The 16,220-nt window shown below is 48.3% G+C and overlaps 1 protein-coding gene across 2 annotated transcripts in view; it reads left to right on the forward strand.

Annotated features, from left to right (window-relative positions):
- The window catches only part of LOC106601971 (synaptotagmin XVII), a 99,863-nt gene extending 88,547 nt beyond the window's left edge, over positions 1-11,316 (forward strand). Inside the window, exon 11 of one of the 2 annotated variants that reach the window (XM_045719638.1) lies at positions 8,275-11,316. In XM_045719638.1, the coding sequence (XP_045575594.1) occupies positions 8,275-8,471 (197 nt within the window). In that variant the 3' untranslated portion in view covers positions 8,472-11,316. The remainder of the gene's footprint in view (positions 1-8,274) is intronic. The other variant, XM_045719639.1, reaches the window with a different exon arrangement.
- Positions 11,317-16,220: the final 4,904 nt, after the last annotated feature.

Genomic DNA, 16,220 nt, shown 5'->3' on the forward strand with positions numbered 1-16,220 from the left:
CAGAGAGGTAGTAGGAGGATGTTGTGTTTAAAACAGGTCCTCAGAGAGGTAGTAGGAGGATGTTGTGTTTAAAACAGGTCCTCTCAGAGAGGTAGTAGGAGGATGTTGTGTTTAAAACAGGTCCTCAGAGAGGTAGTAGGAGGATGTTGTGTTTAAAACAGGTCCTCAGAGAGGTAGTAGGAGGATGTTGTGTTTAAAACAGGTCCTCAGAGAGGTAGTAGGAGGATGTTGTGTTTATAACAGGTCCTCAGAGAGGTAGTAGGAGGATGTTGTGTTTAAAACAGGTCCTCAGAGAGGTAGTAGGAGGATGTTGTGTTTAAAACAGGTCCTCTCAGAGAGGTAGTAGGAGGATGTTGTGTTTAAAACAGGTCCTCAGAGAGGTAGTAGGAGGATGTTGTGTTTAAAACAGGTCCTCAGAGAGGTAGTAGGAGGATGTTGTGTTTATAACAGGTCCTCAGAGAGGTAGTAGGAGGATGTTGTGTTTAAAACAGGTCCTCAGAGAGGTAGTAGGAGGATGTTGTGTTTAAAACAGGTCCTCAGAGAGGTAGTAGGAGGATGTTGTGTTTAAAACAGGTCCTCAGAGAGGTAGTAGGAGGATGTTGTGTTTAAAACAGGTCCTCTCAGAGAGGTAGTAGGAGGATGTTGTGTTTAAAACAGGTCCTCAGAGAGGTAGTAGGAGGATGTTGTGTTTAAAACAGGTCCTCCAGAGAGGTAGTAGGAGGATGTTGTGTTTAAACAGGTCCTCAGAGAGGTAGTAGGAGGATGTTGTGTTTAAAACAGGTCCTCAGAGAGGTAGTAGGAGGATGTTGTGTTTAAAACAGGTCCTCAGAGAGGTAGTAGGAGGATGTTGTGTTTAAAACAGGTCCTCAGAGAGGTAGTAGGAGGATGTTGTGTTTAAAACAGGTCCTCAGAGAGGTAGTAGGAGGATGTTGTGTTTAAAACAGGTCCTCTCAGAGAGGTAGTAGGAGGATGTTGTGTTTAAAACAGGTCCTCTCAGAGAGGTAGTAGGAGGATGTTGTGTTTAAAACAGGTCCTCAGAGAGGTAGTAGGAGGATGTTGTGTTTAAAACAGGTCCTCAGAGAGGTAGTAGGAGGATGTTGTGTTTAAAACAGGTCCTCAGAGAGGTAGTAGGAGGATGTTGTGTTTAAAACAGGTCCTCTCAGAGAGGTAGTAGGAGGATGTTGTGTTTAAAACAGGTCCTCAGAGAGGTAGTAGGAGGATGTTGTGTTTAAAACAGGTCCTCAGAGAGGTAGTAGGAGGATGTTGTGTTTAAAACAGGTCCTCAGAGAGGTAGTAGGAGGATGTTGTGTTTAAAACAGGTCCTCTCAGAGAGGTAGTAGGAGGATGTTGTGTTTAAAACAGGTCCTCATAGAGGTAGTAGGAGGATGTTGTGTTTAAAACAGGTCCTCAGAGAGGTAGTAGGAGGATGTTGTGTTTAAAACAGGTCCTCAGAGAGGTAGTAGGAGGATGTTGTGTTTATAACAGGTCCTCAGAGAGGTAGTAGGAGGATGTTGTGTTTAAAACAGGTCCTCAGAGAGGTAGTAGGAGGATGTTGTGTTTAAAACAGGTCCTCTCAGAGAGGTAGTAGGAGGATGTTGTGTTTAAAACAGGTCCTCAGAGAGGTAGTAGGAGGATGTTGTGTTTAAAACAGGTCCTCAGAGAGGTAGTAGGAGGATGTTGTGTTTAAAACAGGTCCTCAGAGAGCTAGTAGGAGGATGTTGTGTTTAAAACAGGTCCTCAGAGAGGTAGTAGGAGGATGTTGTGTTTAAAACAGGTCCTCAGAGAGGTAGTAGGAGGATGTTGTGTTTAAAACAGGTCCTCTCAGAGAGGTAGTAGGAGGATGTTGTGTTTAAAACAGGTCCTCTCAGAGAGGTAGTAGGAGGATGTTGTGTTTAAAACAGGTCCTCAGAGAGGTAGTAGGAGGATGTTGTGTTTAAAACAGGTCCTCAGAGAGGTAGTAGGAGGATGTTGTGTTTAAAACAGGTCCTCAGAGAGGTAGTAGGAGGATGTTGTGTTTAAAACAGGTCCTCAGAGAGGTAGTAGGAGGATGTTGTGTTTAAAACAGGTCCTCTCAGAGAGGTAGTAGGAGGATGTTGTGTTTAAAACAGGTCCTCAGAGAGGTAGTAGGAGGATGTTGTGTTTAAAACAGGTCCTCAGAGAGGTAGTAGGAGGATGTTGTGTTTAAAACAGGTCCTCTCAGAGAGGTAGTAGGAGGATGTTGTGTTTAAAACAGGTCCTCAGAGAGGTAGTAGGAGGATGTTGTGTTTAAAACAGGTCCTCAGAGAGGTAGTAGGAGGATGTTGTGTTTAAAACAGGTCCTCTGAGAGGTAGTAGGAGGATGTTGTGTTTAAAACAGGTCCTCAGAGAGGTAGTAGGAGGATGTTGTGTTTAAAACAGGTCCTCAGAGAGGTAGTAGGAGGATGTTGTGTTTAGAACAGGTCCTCAGAGAGGTAGTAGGAGGATGTTGTGTTTAAAACAGGTCCTCAGAGAGGTAGTAGGAGGATGTTGTGTTTAAAACAGGTCCTCTCAGAGAGGTAGTAGGAGGATGTTGTGTTTAAAACAGGTCCTCAGAGAGGTAGTAGGAGGATGTTGTGTTTAAAACAGGTCCTCAGAGAGGTAGTAGGAGGATGTTGTGTTTAAAACAGGTCCTCAGAGAGGTAGTAGGAGGATGTTGTGTTTAGAACAGGTCCTCAGAGAGGTAGTAGGAGGATGTTGTGTTTAAAACAGGTCCTCAGAGAGGTAGTAGGAGGATGTTGTGTTTAAAACAGGTCCTCAGAGAGGTAGTAGGAGGATGTTGTGTTTAAAACAGGTCCTCAGAGAGGTAGTAGGAGGATGTTGTGTTTAAAACAGGTCCTCAGAGAGGTAGTAGGAGGATGTTGTGTTTAAAACAGGTCCTCAGAGAGGTAGTAGGAGGATGTTGTGTTTAAAACAGGTCCTCTCAGAGAGGTAGTAGGAGGATGTTGTGTTTAAAACAGGTCCTCAGAGAGGTAGTAGGAGGATGTTGTGTTTAAAACAAGGTCCTCTCAGAGAGGTAGTAGGAGGATGTTGTGTTTAAAACAGGTCCTCAGAGAGGTAGTAGGAGGATGTTGTGTTTAAAACAGGTCCTCAGAGAGGTAGTAGGAGGATGTTGTGTTTAAAACAGGTCCTCTCAGAGAGGTAGTAGGAGGATGTTGTGTTTAAAACAGGTCCTCAGAGAGGTAGTAGGAGGATGTTGTGTTTAAAACAGGTCCTCTCAGAGAGGTAGTAGGAGGATGTTGTGTTTAAAACAGGTCCTCTCAGAGAGGTAGTAGGAGGATGTTGTGTTTAAAACAGGTCCTCTCAGAGAGGTAGTAGGAGGATGTTGTGTTTAAAACAGGTCCTCAGAGAGGTAGTAGGAGGATGTTGTGTTTAAAACAGGTCCTCAGAGAGGTAGTAGGAGGATGTTGTGTTTAAAACAGGTCCTCAGAGAGGTAGTAGGAGGATGTTGTGTTTAAAACAGGTCCTCAGAGAGTCGATGATTCATGACTGATGGTTTCCTTTATTTATTACCCTGATTCGCTGTATCTTGCTGGGTTTTACAGTTCCACAAAATACACACAGAGTGAGGGAGAGAGAGAGAGAGAGAGAGAGAGAGAGAGAGAGAGAGAGAGAGAGAGAGAGAGAGAGAGAGAGAGAGAGAGAGAGAGAGAGAGAGAGAGAGAGAGAGAGAGAGAGAGAGGGCATGAGAGAGAGAGAGAGAGAGAGAGAGAGAGAGAGAGAGAGAGAGAGAGAGAGAGAGAGAGAGAGAGAGAGAGAGAGAGAGAGAGAGAGAGAGAGGGCATGAGAGAGAGAGAGAGAGAGAGAGAGAGAGAGAGAGAGAGAGAGGGAGAGAGAGAGAGAGAGAGAGAGAAACTCCAAATAATGCATGCAGAGCAGAATTAGGCCGTTACCCTCTAATTATCAAAATCCAGAAATGAGACGTTAAATTCTACCACCACCTTAAAGGAAGCCATTCCCAAACCTTCCATAATAAAGCCATCACCTACAGAGAGATGAACCTGGAGAAGAGTCCCCTAAGCAAGCTGGTCCTGGGGCTCTGTTCAAAAAAACAGACCCCACAGAGCCCCAGGACAGCAACACAATTAGACCCAACCAAATCATGAGAAAACTAAAAGATAATGACTTTAAACATTGGAAAAAATTCACCCCAAAAAACTGAGTAAACTAGAATGCTGTTTGGCCCTAAACAGAGTGGACACAGCGGCAGAATACCTTTGACTCACCCAAACTTAAGGAAAGCTTTGACTTTGTACAGAATCAGTGAGCATAGCCTTGCTTTTGAGAGAGGCCGCTGTAGGCAGACCTGGCTCTCAAGAGAAGACAGGCTATGTGCACACTGCCCACAAAATGAGTTGGAAACTGAGCTGCACTTCCTAACCTCCTGCCAAATGTATGACCATATTAGAGACACATATTTCCCTCAGATTACACAGACCCACAAATAATTTGAAAACAAATCCAATTTTGATAAACTCCCATATCTACTGGGTGAAATACCACAGTGTGCCATCACAGCAGCAAGATTTGTGACCTGTTGCCACAAGAAAATGTCAACCAGTGAAGAACAAACACCATTGTAAATACAACCTATATTTATGTTTATTTATTTTCCCTTTTATACTTTAACTATTTGTACATCGTTACAACACTTTATATATACATAATATTTGAATTGTCTTTATTATTTTGGAACTTCTGTGAGTGTAATGTTTACTGTTCATTTTTGTTTATTATCTATGTCACTTGCTTTGGCAATGTAAACATGTTTCCCATGACACTAACGCCCCTTAAATTGAATTGAGAGAGAGAGAGAGAGAGAGAGAGAGAGAGAGAGAAAGGGGCAGAGAGAGGAAGAGAGAGAGAGATTGAGAGAGAGAGAGAGCGAGAGAGAGATTGAGAGAGAGAGAGAGAGACAGAGAGACAGAGAGAGAGAGAGCGAGAGAGAGAGATTGAGAGAGAGAGAGAGAGAGAGACAGAGAGACAGAGAGTGAGAGAGACAGAGGAAGAGAGAGAGAGAGAGAGAGAGAGAGAGAGAGAGAGAGAGAGAGAGAGAGAGAGAGAGAGAGAGGGGCAGAGAGTCTTATGTTAGTTTTTTTTGGAGTTGAATATATTGTACATGTTCCCTGAGTTGTTCTTTGCGTGGTCCGTGTTGCTCTGCACCCGGCGTTCCGTGGTCCGTGTTGCTCTGCACCCGGCGTTCCGTGGTCCATGTTGCTCTGCACCCGCATTCCGCTTCAAAACACACCTACATCCCTGTCTGAGTCACCAGCTATAAAACATAAATGAGACCTGCTACACAACAAACAGAGAGGGAGGGGGGAAAGGAAGGAGTAGGGGAGGGAGGGGGGAGGAGTAAGGGAAGGGGGGGAGTAGGGGAGGGAGCGAGGGAGGGAGGAACCCTCTGCCTCACTCACTCCCTCCCTCCCTCCCTCTCATTTATTTTTGATAGCTGGTGACTCGGGTGTGTTTGGAAGCTGAATGCAGTCGCAGTCTTACATCGGCCTCCTGTTCTCTCCCCCTGTCCTCTCCTCCTCTCCTCCTGTCCTCTCCTCCTCTCCTCCTGTCCTCTCCTCCTCTCCTCCTGTCCTCTCCTCCTGTCCTCCTCTCATCCTGTCCTCTCCTCCTGTCCTCTCTTTATTTCCTTTCCTCCTGTCCTCTCCTTCTCTCATCCTGTCCTCTCCTCATGTCCTCTCCTCCTGTCCTCTCCTACCCTCCTCGTCTCCTCCTGTCCTCTCCTCCTGTCCTCTCCTCCTGTCCTCTCCTCCTATCCTCTCCTCCTGTCCTCTCCTCCTGTCCTCTCCTCGTCTCCTCCTGTCCTCTCCTCCTGTCCTCTCCATCCCTGTCCTCTCCTCCTGTCCTCTCCTCCTGTCCTCTCCTCCTGTCCTCTCCTCGTCTCCTCCTGTCCTCTCCTCCTGTCCTCTCCTCGTCTCCTCCTGTCCTGTCCTCCTGTCCTCTCCTCCTGTCCTCTCCCCCTGTCCTCTCCCGCTGTCTGCTCCTCCTGTCCTCTCCTCCTGTCCTCTCCTCCTGTCCTCTCCCGCTGTCTGCTCCTGCTGTCCTCTCCTCCTGTCCTCTCCTCCTGTCCTCTCCTCGTCTCCTCCTGTCCGCTCCTCATGTCCTCTCCTCCTGTCCTCTCCTCCTGTCCTCTCCTCGTCTCCTCCTGTCCTCTCCTCCTGTCCTCTCCTCCTGTCCTCTCCTCCTGTTCTCTCCTCGTCTCCTCCTGTCCTCTCCTCGTCTCCTCCTGTCCTCTCCTCCTATCCTCGCCTCCTGTCCTCTCCTCGTCTCCTCCTGTCCTCTCCTCCTGTCCTCTCCTCCTGTCCTCTCCTCCTGTCTTCTCCTCCTGTCCTCTCCTCCTGTCTTCTCCTCCTGTCCTCTCCTCCTGTCCTCTCCCCCTGTCCTCTCCCGCTGTCTGCTCCCCCTGTCCTCTCCTCCTGTCCTCTCCTCCTGTCCTCTCCCGCTGTCTGCTCCTGCTGTCCTCTCCTCCTGTCCTCTCCTCCAGTCCTCTCCTCGTCTCCTCCTGTCCGCTCCTCATGTCCTCTCCTCCTGTCCTCTCCTCCTGTCCTCTCCTCGTTTCCTCCTGTCCGCTCCTCATGTCCTCTCCTCCTGTCCTCTCCTCCTGTCCTCTCCTCCTGTCCGCTCCTCATGTCTCCTCCTGTCCTCTCCTCCTGTCCTCTCCTCCTGTCCTCTCCTCCTGTCCTCTCCTCCTGTCCGCTCCTCCTGTCCTCTCCTCCTGTCCTTCCCTTCATCTGAACTTATGTGACAAACAAAACACAGGACAGGTGAAACCAAAATGGTGGAAACTCCCTCAAGCCAATGATTACACCCATCCAAAGCCTTTAAATCCATGACAGCAAGTGCACAATTTTGGATTCACACAAGGAGAGGACCTGAAGGTGAAGGGGCCCTTGGTTCGCCTCCACGGGGATAAACCTCGCTACCTAGCAACAGCACGCCCTACGCTGTCTGCCCCGAGGGCCTGGCAATCTCTGTCACCAATGGACGTGGTGTGTGGGTCTGTGTGTGTGTGTACGCATGTGTGTGTGTCTCTGTGTGTGTGTATGTGTGTGTCTCTGTGTGTGTATGTGTGTGCTCTCTGAGAATAATGACCCGAATCTATATTCACCAGCATACCTGATGGCATTAAACCCCATTCGTTCCTGCCAAGGCAGCAGCTACTCTTCCTGGGGTTTATTATGGATCCCCATTAGTTCCTGCCAAGGCAGCAGCTACTCTTCCTGGGGTTTATTATGGATCCCCATTAGTTCCTGCCAAGGCAGCAGCTACTCTTCCTGGGGTTTATTATGGATCCCCATTAGTTCCTGCCAAGGCAGCAGCTACTCTTCCTGGGGTTTATTATGGATCCCCATTAGTTCCTGCCAAGGCAGCAGCTACTCTTCCTGGGGTTTATTATGGATCCCCATTAGTTCCTGCCAAGGCAGCAGCTACTCTTCCTGGGGTTTATTATGGATCCCCATTAGTTCCTGCCAAGGCAGCAGCTACTCTTCCTGGGGTTTATTATGGATCCCCATTAGTTCCTGCCAAGGCAGCAGCTACTCTTCCTGGGGTTTATTATGGATCCCCATTAGTTCCTGCCAAGGCAGCAGCTACTCTTCCTGGGGTTTATTATGGATCCCCATTAGTTCCTGCCAAGGCAGCAGCTACTCTTCCTGGGGTTTATTATGGATCCCCATTAGTTCCTGCCAAGGCAGCAGCTACTCTTCCTGGGGTTTATTATGGATCCCCATTAGTTCCTGCCAAGGCAGCAGCTACTCTTCCTGGGGTCCAAACACATTAAGGCACTTACATTACACATACAACAAAAGATCAAACATTATTACACCACGAAACATCTCCAATACAACATGTATAATACCACCATACAACAATATTACAATGTACCAATGTGTAGAGTGCGTATGCTAGTGCCTCTGTGTGTGTGTGTGTGTGTGTGTGTGTGTGTGTGTGTGTGTGTGTGTGTGTGTGTGTGTGTGTGTGTGTGTGTGTGTGTGTGTGTGTGTGTGTGTGTGTGTGTGTGTGTGTGTGTGTGTGTGTGTGTGTGTGTGTGTACCTGTGTGTGTCTTGCATTAGGTCCAGTCCACGTCATAGTAATTACTACAACCATGATTGCTGTTTTCTCACTAGAACACATACAACAGGATTTTATTCAAACTGTATATGCAACTAACCAACTAACCCACACCTCTCCCCTCCCCTCTCTCCCCCTCTCTCCTCTCTCCCTCCCCTCCTCCCTCTCTCAAGTGTACGGTCACAACATGAAGAGCAGTAATGATTTTGTGGGGAGGATTGTGATTGGCCAGTTCTCCACGGGTCCCCCTGAGACCTCCCACTGGCGCCACCTGTTGGCCAGTCAGAGAACTCCGGTGGAGCAGTGGCACAGCCTGCGGTCACGAGCAGAGTGTGACCGCGTCTCCCCCGCCTCGCTGGAGGTCACATGATAGAGCTGGAGAGGGATCAAGAGTTAGGGGTCAGAGGTCAGGAGGAGAGGAGGAGAGGTATAAGCTCAAAGTGTTGATGTACACAGTAGGAAAGAAGAAGATGAAAGGGGGTCAGGAGTTAGAGGTTAGAGTTCGGGGATTTGATGTCAGGGAGGTGGGAGGTGAGAAAAGGGGGTTAGAGGATGCGAGAGAGAGAGAGAAAGAGAAAGAGAGAGAGAGAGAGAGAGAAAGAAGAGAGGGACACAGAGAGAGAAGAGAGAGGGAGAGAAGGAAGGGGAGACAGAGGTTAGGGTCAAGGCCACCAGCAGGGCTGGATTAAGAAATCATAGGCCGGGGCTTAGACATTGCTCAACATTTTAATAGCAAAGACGTCATTTAACTGTAAAAATATATATTTGTCTCTGCCCCGGGCCGCAGGACTATGGTTGGCGGTTCCAGTAAAAAATTTAATATATATATATATACATTTCCATTTTTCTCGGCCTCAAGGGCCCCGGGGATTCAGCCCCTGCATTAATCAGGCCCTGCCAACAAGATGAACCATCCTCAGCTCTCCAAAATTGCTGCCTCTCTTCCACCTCACCTTCCTGACTGACCTCCGAGCCTCCGAGCAGTGTGACCAGAGACAGAGACTGTGTCCCAAATGGCACCCTATTCCCTATATAGTGCACTACTTTAGACTATGGGCCCCACCTCCCTATGGGCCCCACCTCCCTATGGGCCCTGGTCAAATGTAATGCTCTACATAGGGAATAGACAGACAATCCCTGGCTAGTTGCCCTCTGGGCTTCACCTTTTTCCCATTGATATGATCAGACAGGAGAGGAGATCCATCCCCTTATCATCGCCATCATTCCTGACCTTCTGCTGCTATAGGTGCCCTTATAGACTGACTGGGTTACAAGGTGCCCTTATAAACTGACTGGGTTACAAGGTGCCCTTATAAACTGACTGGGTTACCAGGTGCCCTTATAAACTGACTGGGTTACAAGGTGCCCTACTACACTGACTGGGTTACCAGGTGCCCTACTACGCTGGCTGGGTTACCAGGTGCCCCCTTCACTGACTGACTGACTGACCTACTGGAATACTGGGTTACCAGGTACCCACTACTTGGCATGGTCAATCATGGGCCTGTATAAAAACAGTTTCCCAAGCCCTAACCCAGCTGTTTAATGTTACAAGGTGCCCTAACCCAGCTGTTTTAGGTTACCAGGTGCCCTAACCCAGCTGTTTTAGGTTACCAGGTGCCCTAACCCAGCTGTTTTAGGGTACCAGGTGCCCTAAACCAGCTGTTTTACGTTACCAGGTGCCCTAACCCAGCTGTTTTAGGTTACCAGGTGCCCTAACCCGGCTGTTTTATGTTACCAGGTGCTCTAACCCAGCTGTTTAATGTTACCAGGTGTCCTAACCCAGCTGTTTTAGGTTACCAGGTGTCCTAACCCAGCTGTATTGGATTACCAGGTGCCCTAACCCAGCTGTTTTGGGTTACCAGGTGTTCTAACCCAGCTGTATTGGATTACCAGGTGCCCTAACCCAGCTGTATTGGATTACCAGGTGCCCTAACCTAGCTGTATTGGGTTACCAGGTGCCCTAACCCAGCTGTATTGGGTTACCAGGTGCCCTCACCCAGCTGTATTGGATTACCAGGTGCCCAACCCAGCTGTATTGGGTTACCTGGTGTTCTAACCCAGCTGTATTGGGTTACCAGGTGTTCTAACCCTGCTGTATTGGGTTACCTGGTGTTCTAACCCAGCTGTATTGGGTTACCTGGTGTTCTAACCCAGCTGTATTGGGTTACCAGGTGCCTGTGGTGCTAGCATGGTCGTAGTGCCTCAGTGATGACAGACTGGTGCTAACACAGGTACAGTGGACTGAGTCACTAAATTGAGACCATGCCTCTACTCTTTACAGTGTTCAACTGACAACACATTGGCGTGCATCCCAAATGACACCCTATTCCGTACACAGTACACTACTGGGCCCTGGTCAAAAGTAGTGCACTATTTAGGTAACAGGGTGCTATTTTGATTTGGGATGCAGCCATGAACTGATAAAATAGCTGATGTTCTCTGAAGTGGTTGACTAACTAAAGGTTGCTGATAATCAGTGGTTTGAAATAGTTGGAGCTGGATCCAAACTTTACCGTCTGTGGAAATCATAGAGTTGGATAGAGGGCTCATCTTCACATCTGTTACATATTGGCTACTGTGACAGCATGGGCAGCGCCATTGAGGGCTTTCTCCATTTTAGAGTAGTTTCTACTACTACTATTTCTATGAGTCAGTGAACAAACTGAAAGGGTGCATACTGCCCCCTGGAGGGTGTTGTCTGAACAGGTATAAAGACAAGGTTGGTGATTTACTGGCACCTGCAGTTATGTAATGTTTGCTTAGGAGTATAATAAATTGGCTGATCAGTCCTACTGACCTGGATGGAATTCTGTAATCCTTTCCTAACCCATAGCAAGTCCCAGCCAGTTGACTACTTCAAAATGGTGGAAGTCCTGGGCTCTGCCCATGCTACAACAGGCTTTGTGGAGCTAGAGCTGTCTATCCAGGTCTATGGTGGAAATACCGCCACTGTTTCTGCTGTGGTTGTCCCAAATGGCACCCTATTCCAAAATATTGTGCAGTGCTTTGATCAGAGACCATAGGTTTACCTCCATAGGTCAATAGTTAGTGCACCATATAGGGAACAGGGTTCCATTTGGGACACATTATGATTCTGTACAATACTGTATCAAGCCTAGTTTAGCCAACTTTACAGTGAAGATTGTATTACAAGTGATGAAAAAAGTATAAATACTAAATATACTGTGCTAGTGAGTTATTTATTTATTTTTTGTCAAATTGATTCATATATATATATATATAGATATTAGATATATATTTATCTCAGAATTGTATTTCTGTGTGTATGTATTTATTGCCTTTCTGCTGTTAAGGAAAAATGAACAAATCGACGTAAATGTAGTTCGATAACGTAGTTAGATGATGCAGTTAGATGATGTAATTAGGTATTGTACAAAAGAAAAGAGAAGAGCCTAACGAGAAGAACAGATTGTGTGTAGTCAAACCTTTAGAATGGGTTTTTAAACATGTTTTTTTTCTCAAAGTTTCACAGCTTTAATCTAGGACCAAACAAGTAGTGATTTTACTGAGCTTTCTTTCTCCTCCTCCTTCAGCTCGGTCACTATAAACACAGGTTGCATCCCAAAGGGAACCCTGCTGCCTATGTAGTGCACAATCATGGCACGTAGGGTTTTAGTCCAAATGTAACTACAGAGGGACCATCTGTCAACAGTACTGCACTACAGAGGGACCCTCTGTCAACAGTACTGCACTACAGAGGGACCCTCTGTCAACAGTACTGCACTACAGAGGGACCCTCTGTCAACAGTACTGCACTACAGAGGGACCCTCTGTCAACAGTACTGCACTACAGAGGGACCATCTGTCAACAGTACTGCACTACAGAGGGACCCTCTGTCAACAGTACTGCACTACAGAGGGACCCTCTGTCAACAGTACTGCACTACATAATGAATAGTGAGTCATTGTGAAGACACACACAGTGTCGTCCTCCTGGGTCTAGTTGTCTGTGAGTAGCTGCATGTCTGTGTCTTTAGAGATGTGGTCTGGATGAACTCTACCCCGCTGGTCCCAGCACTAAGGGACTCTACCTATGGACATTAACTACAGCAGGGCGGGTTGGAGTTGGTTCCTACGTGAGCTCAGCTGGTAAATGCTGCTTGGAGGTGCTCACTAACGGAATAGTAAACTCTGTAGACTTGACTTGACGTTGTTATTAGACACTGAGTTAAGGTCAGTATGTGTTTGCTCTCCTAATGGTAAAGGTTAGGATTGGGGAGGGGAAACTGATCCTAGAACTGTGCCTAAGTGCAAGTTCTACCTGGAACATCTAGGAGTCCAGCTAAACTACACTCCCTTCCTGCTTTTAGTCTAACATCTCCCACGATGCACCTGTTTGAAGGCCTTTCCTGAGTGACCAGCGTTTTCCCCTTTAAAGAGCCCACACATTGTAATGGCATGGTTCTAACTCCTTCCTGTCTAACTTACTGGGGTTTATTATGTCCTAAATAGCACCCTATTCCTGAGAAAGTGTACCCTATTACCCTATAGGGCCCTGGTCAGAAGTAGTGCACTATATAGGGAATAGGGCCCATGGGTCTCTGGTCAAAAGTAGTGCACTATATAGGGAATAGGGCCCATGGGTCTCTGGTCAAAAGTAGTGCACTATATAGGGAATAAGGCCCATAGGTCTCTGGTCAAAAGTAGTGCACTATATAGGGAATAGGGTGTCCTTTGGGACACACATGATGCGTTGTGGTCTGCCAGTCTGTGTGTATGTCAGTGTTCCTCCATCTGGAACAGATGATATTTGCTGTCTGTTTTGGTACTACGTGTGTCTATATGTTTGTTTGACTCATCTGTTTCATTGAGTATAAACACGTATTCTGGTGGTACAATCGCTGTCAAGAGCAATTGGTCCTTTTTGTTGTTGAAGATGAACATCTGGGGCCGTATCGACGTATCAAACATCTCAGAGTAGAAGTGCGTGCTGATCTGAGATAAGTTTGGTCTTTTAAATATCAATGAATAAGATGATTTGGACAGGACAGGGGACCTGATACCAGAACAGCGTTCCTACTCTGAGAGACTTGATATAAATACAGCCCCCCTTGGTCATTATAGCTACAATGTCGCTGTGTCTGACCCAAAGCAATATTTCCTGTGTTAACTGTTTGACTTATGAATCTCTCGTAGCTGTACAGCTCTGTCTTGTAGTGGATGTCCTGGCACAGTGGATGTTTAAAGACTGGATGTTTGTTAATAGTAAGATATACATAGACATACACACGGTTACTTACCTCTTCCACCACTCCCAGACCTCTTCCACCACTCCCAGACCTCTTCCACCACTCCCAGACCTCTTCCACCACTCCCAGGCCTTGCCTCTTCCACCACTCCCAGACCTCTTCCACCACTCCCAGACCTCTTCCACCACTCCCAGACCGTACCTCTTCCACCACTCCCAGACCTCTTCCACCACTCCAAGACCTTACCTCTTCCACCACTCCAAGACCTTACCTCTTCCACCACTCCAAGACCTCTTCCACCACTCCCAGACCTCTTCCACCACTCCCAGACCTCTTCCACCACTCCAAGACCTTACCTCTTCCACCACTCCCAGATCTCTTCCACCACTCCCAGACCTTACCTCTTCCACCACTCCCAGACCTCTTCCACCACTCCCAGACCTCTTCCACCACTCCCAGACCTCTTCCACCACTCCAAGACCTTACCTCTTCCACCACTCCCAGACCTCTTCCACCACTCCCAGACCTCTTCCAACACTCCCAGACCTTACCTCTTCCACCACTCCCAGACCTTACCCCTTCCACCACTCCCAGACCTCTTCCACCACTCCCAGACCTCTTCCACCACTCCCAGACCTTACCTCTTCCACCACTCCAAGACCTTACCTCTTCCACCACTCCCAGACCTCTTCCACCACTCCCAGACCTCTTCCACCACTCCCAGACCTCTTCCACCACTCCCAGACCTTACCTCTTCCACCACTCCAAGACCTTACCTCTTCCACCACTCCCAGACCTCTTCCACCACTCCCAGACCTCTTCCACCACTCCCAGACCTCTTCCACCATTTCCCAGACCTCTTCCACCACTCCCAGACCTTACCACTTCCACCACTCCCAGACCTCTTCCACCACTCCCAGACCTCTTCCACCACTCCCAGACCTCTTCCACCACTCCAAGACCTTACCTCTTCCACCACTCCCAGACCTCTTCCACCACTCCCAGACCTTACCTCTTCCACCACTCCCAGACCTCTTCCACCACTCCCAGACCTCTTCCACCACTCCCAGACCTCCCTTCCACCACTCCAAGACCTTACCTCTTCCACCACTCCCAGACCTCTTCCACCACTCCCAGACCTCTTCCACCACTCCCAGACCTCTTCCACCACTCCAAGACCTTACCTCTTCCACCACTCCCAGACCTCTTCCACCACTCCCAGACCTCTTCCACCACTCCCAGACCTCTCTTCCACCACTCCCAGACCTCTTCCACCACTCCCAGACCTCTTCCACCACTCCCAGACCTCTTCCACCACTCCCAGACCTTACCTCTTCCACCACTCCAAGACCTTACCTCTTCCACCACTCCCAGACCTCTTCCACCACTCCCAGACCTTACCTCTTCCACCACTCCAAGACCTTACCTCTTCCACCACTCCCAGACCTCTTCCACCACTCCCAGACCTCTTCCACCACTCCCAGACCTTCCTTCCACCACTCCCAGACCTTACCCTTCCACCACTCCCAGACCTCTTCCACCACTCCCAGACCTCTTCCACCACTCCCAGACCTCTTCCCAGACCTCTTCCACCACTCCAAGACCTTACCTCTTCCACCACTCCCAGACCTCTTCCACCACTCCAAGACCTTACCGCTTCCACCACTCCCAGACCTCTTCCACCACTCCCAGACCTCTTCCACCACTCCCAGACCTCTTCCACCACTCCCAGACCTTCCTCTTCCACCACTCCAAGACCTTACCTCTTCCACCACTCCCAGACCTCTTCCACCACTCCCAGACCTCTTCCACCACTCCCAGACCTCTTCCCAGACCTCTTCCACCACTCCAAGACCTTACCACTTCCACCACTCCCAGACCTTTGTGATGTTTCCATATCAAAGTTGTCATTTCGCATCCAATAAAACACCAAATAAAGCTCAATGGTGTAATGATGAATCTGTATATGTGTGTGTGTGTGTGTGTGTGTGTGTGTGTGTGTGTGTGTGTGTGTGTGTGTGTGTGTGTGTGTGTGTGTGTGTGTGTGTGTGTGTGTGTGTGTGTGTGTGTGTGTGTGTGCGTGCGTGCGTGCGTGCGTGCGTGTGTGTGTGTGGGGAGGAACAGGATCAGCTTAACCTCTCCATGGGCTAACAGCTACGGGTCACACACAACATGGCCATTTAGTGTGTGTGTGTGTGTGTGTGTGTGTGTGTGTGTGTGTGTGTGTGTGTGTGTGTGTGTGTGTGTGTGTGTGTGTGTGTGTGTGTGTGTGTGTGTGTGTGTGTGTGTGTGTGTGTGCATGCGTATGTGTGTGTGTGTGTGAATGTTCCAGTTGTTTTGGTTGGAGAGGAATGCCCACGCTTATCAGAGGAGGGGAGGGACACGGACACTGACATGCACACACAGGGAGATCCGACATGGCTCTCTGCCACAGAGCTAAGGAATTCCCTCCTGGAGGAGAGAACCCTGGGAACCAGCTGAGACAGGGACAGACATACACACAACACACACACTTTTTATGTCCCTGTTATCGAAAGGTGGAGTTGCCAGTTCAAACCTCTTTAATCCCCTGCTGCCTCAGCCTGACACCTTCCAGGTCACTGACTGGTCAATCTGTACTGACAACCCACCTCTCAGGCTAAACTACCCCCACCCCCCCCCCCTTACAATAGACAAGACAACACATAACCTGTTGCTTCCCAAATAGCCCTCTATTCACTTTGTAGTGCGCTACGTTTCAACAGAGCCCAATGGGTATTTTAGGGTGTACTTTGGGACGCACACACAACTTACTACACTTATAAAGTCCTGGCCTCTTCCACACTACATGTATAGTAACTACAGTGGTGGGTTATGTAACTATTGTCCTGGCCTCTTCCACACTACATGTATAGTAACTACAGTGG

Source organism: Salmo salar, chromosome ssa06 (assembly GCF_905237065.1).
Source record: "Salmo salar chromosome ssa06, Ssal_v3.1, whole genome shotgun sequence".
NCBI classification, from domain to species: Eukaryota; Metazoa; Chordata; class Actinopteri; order Salmoniformes; family Salmonidae; genus Salmo; species Salmo salar.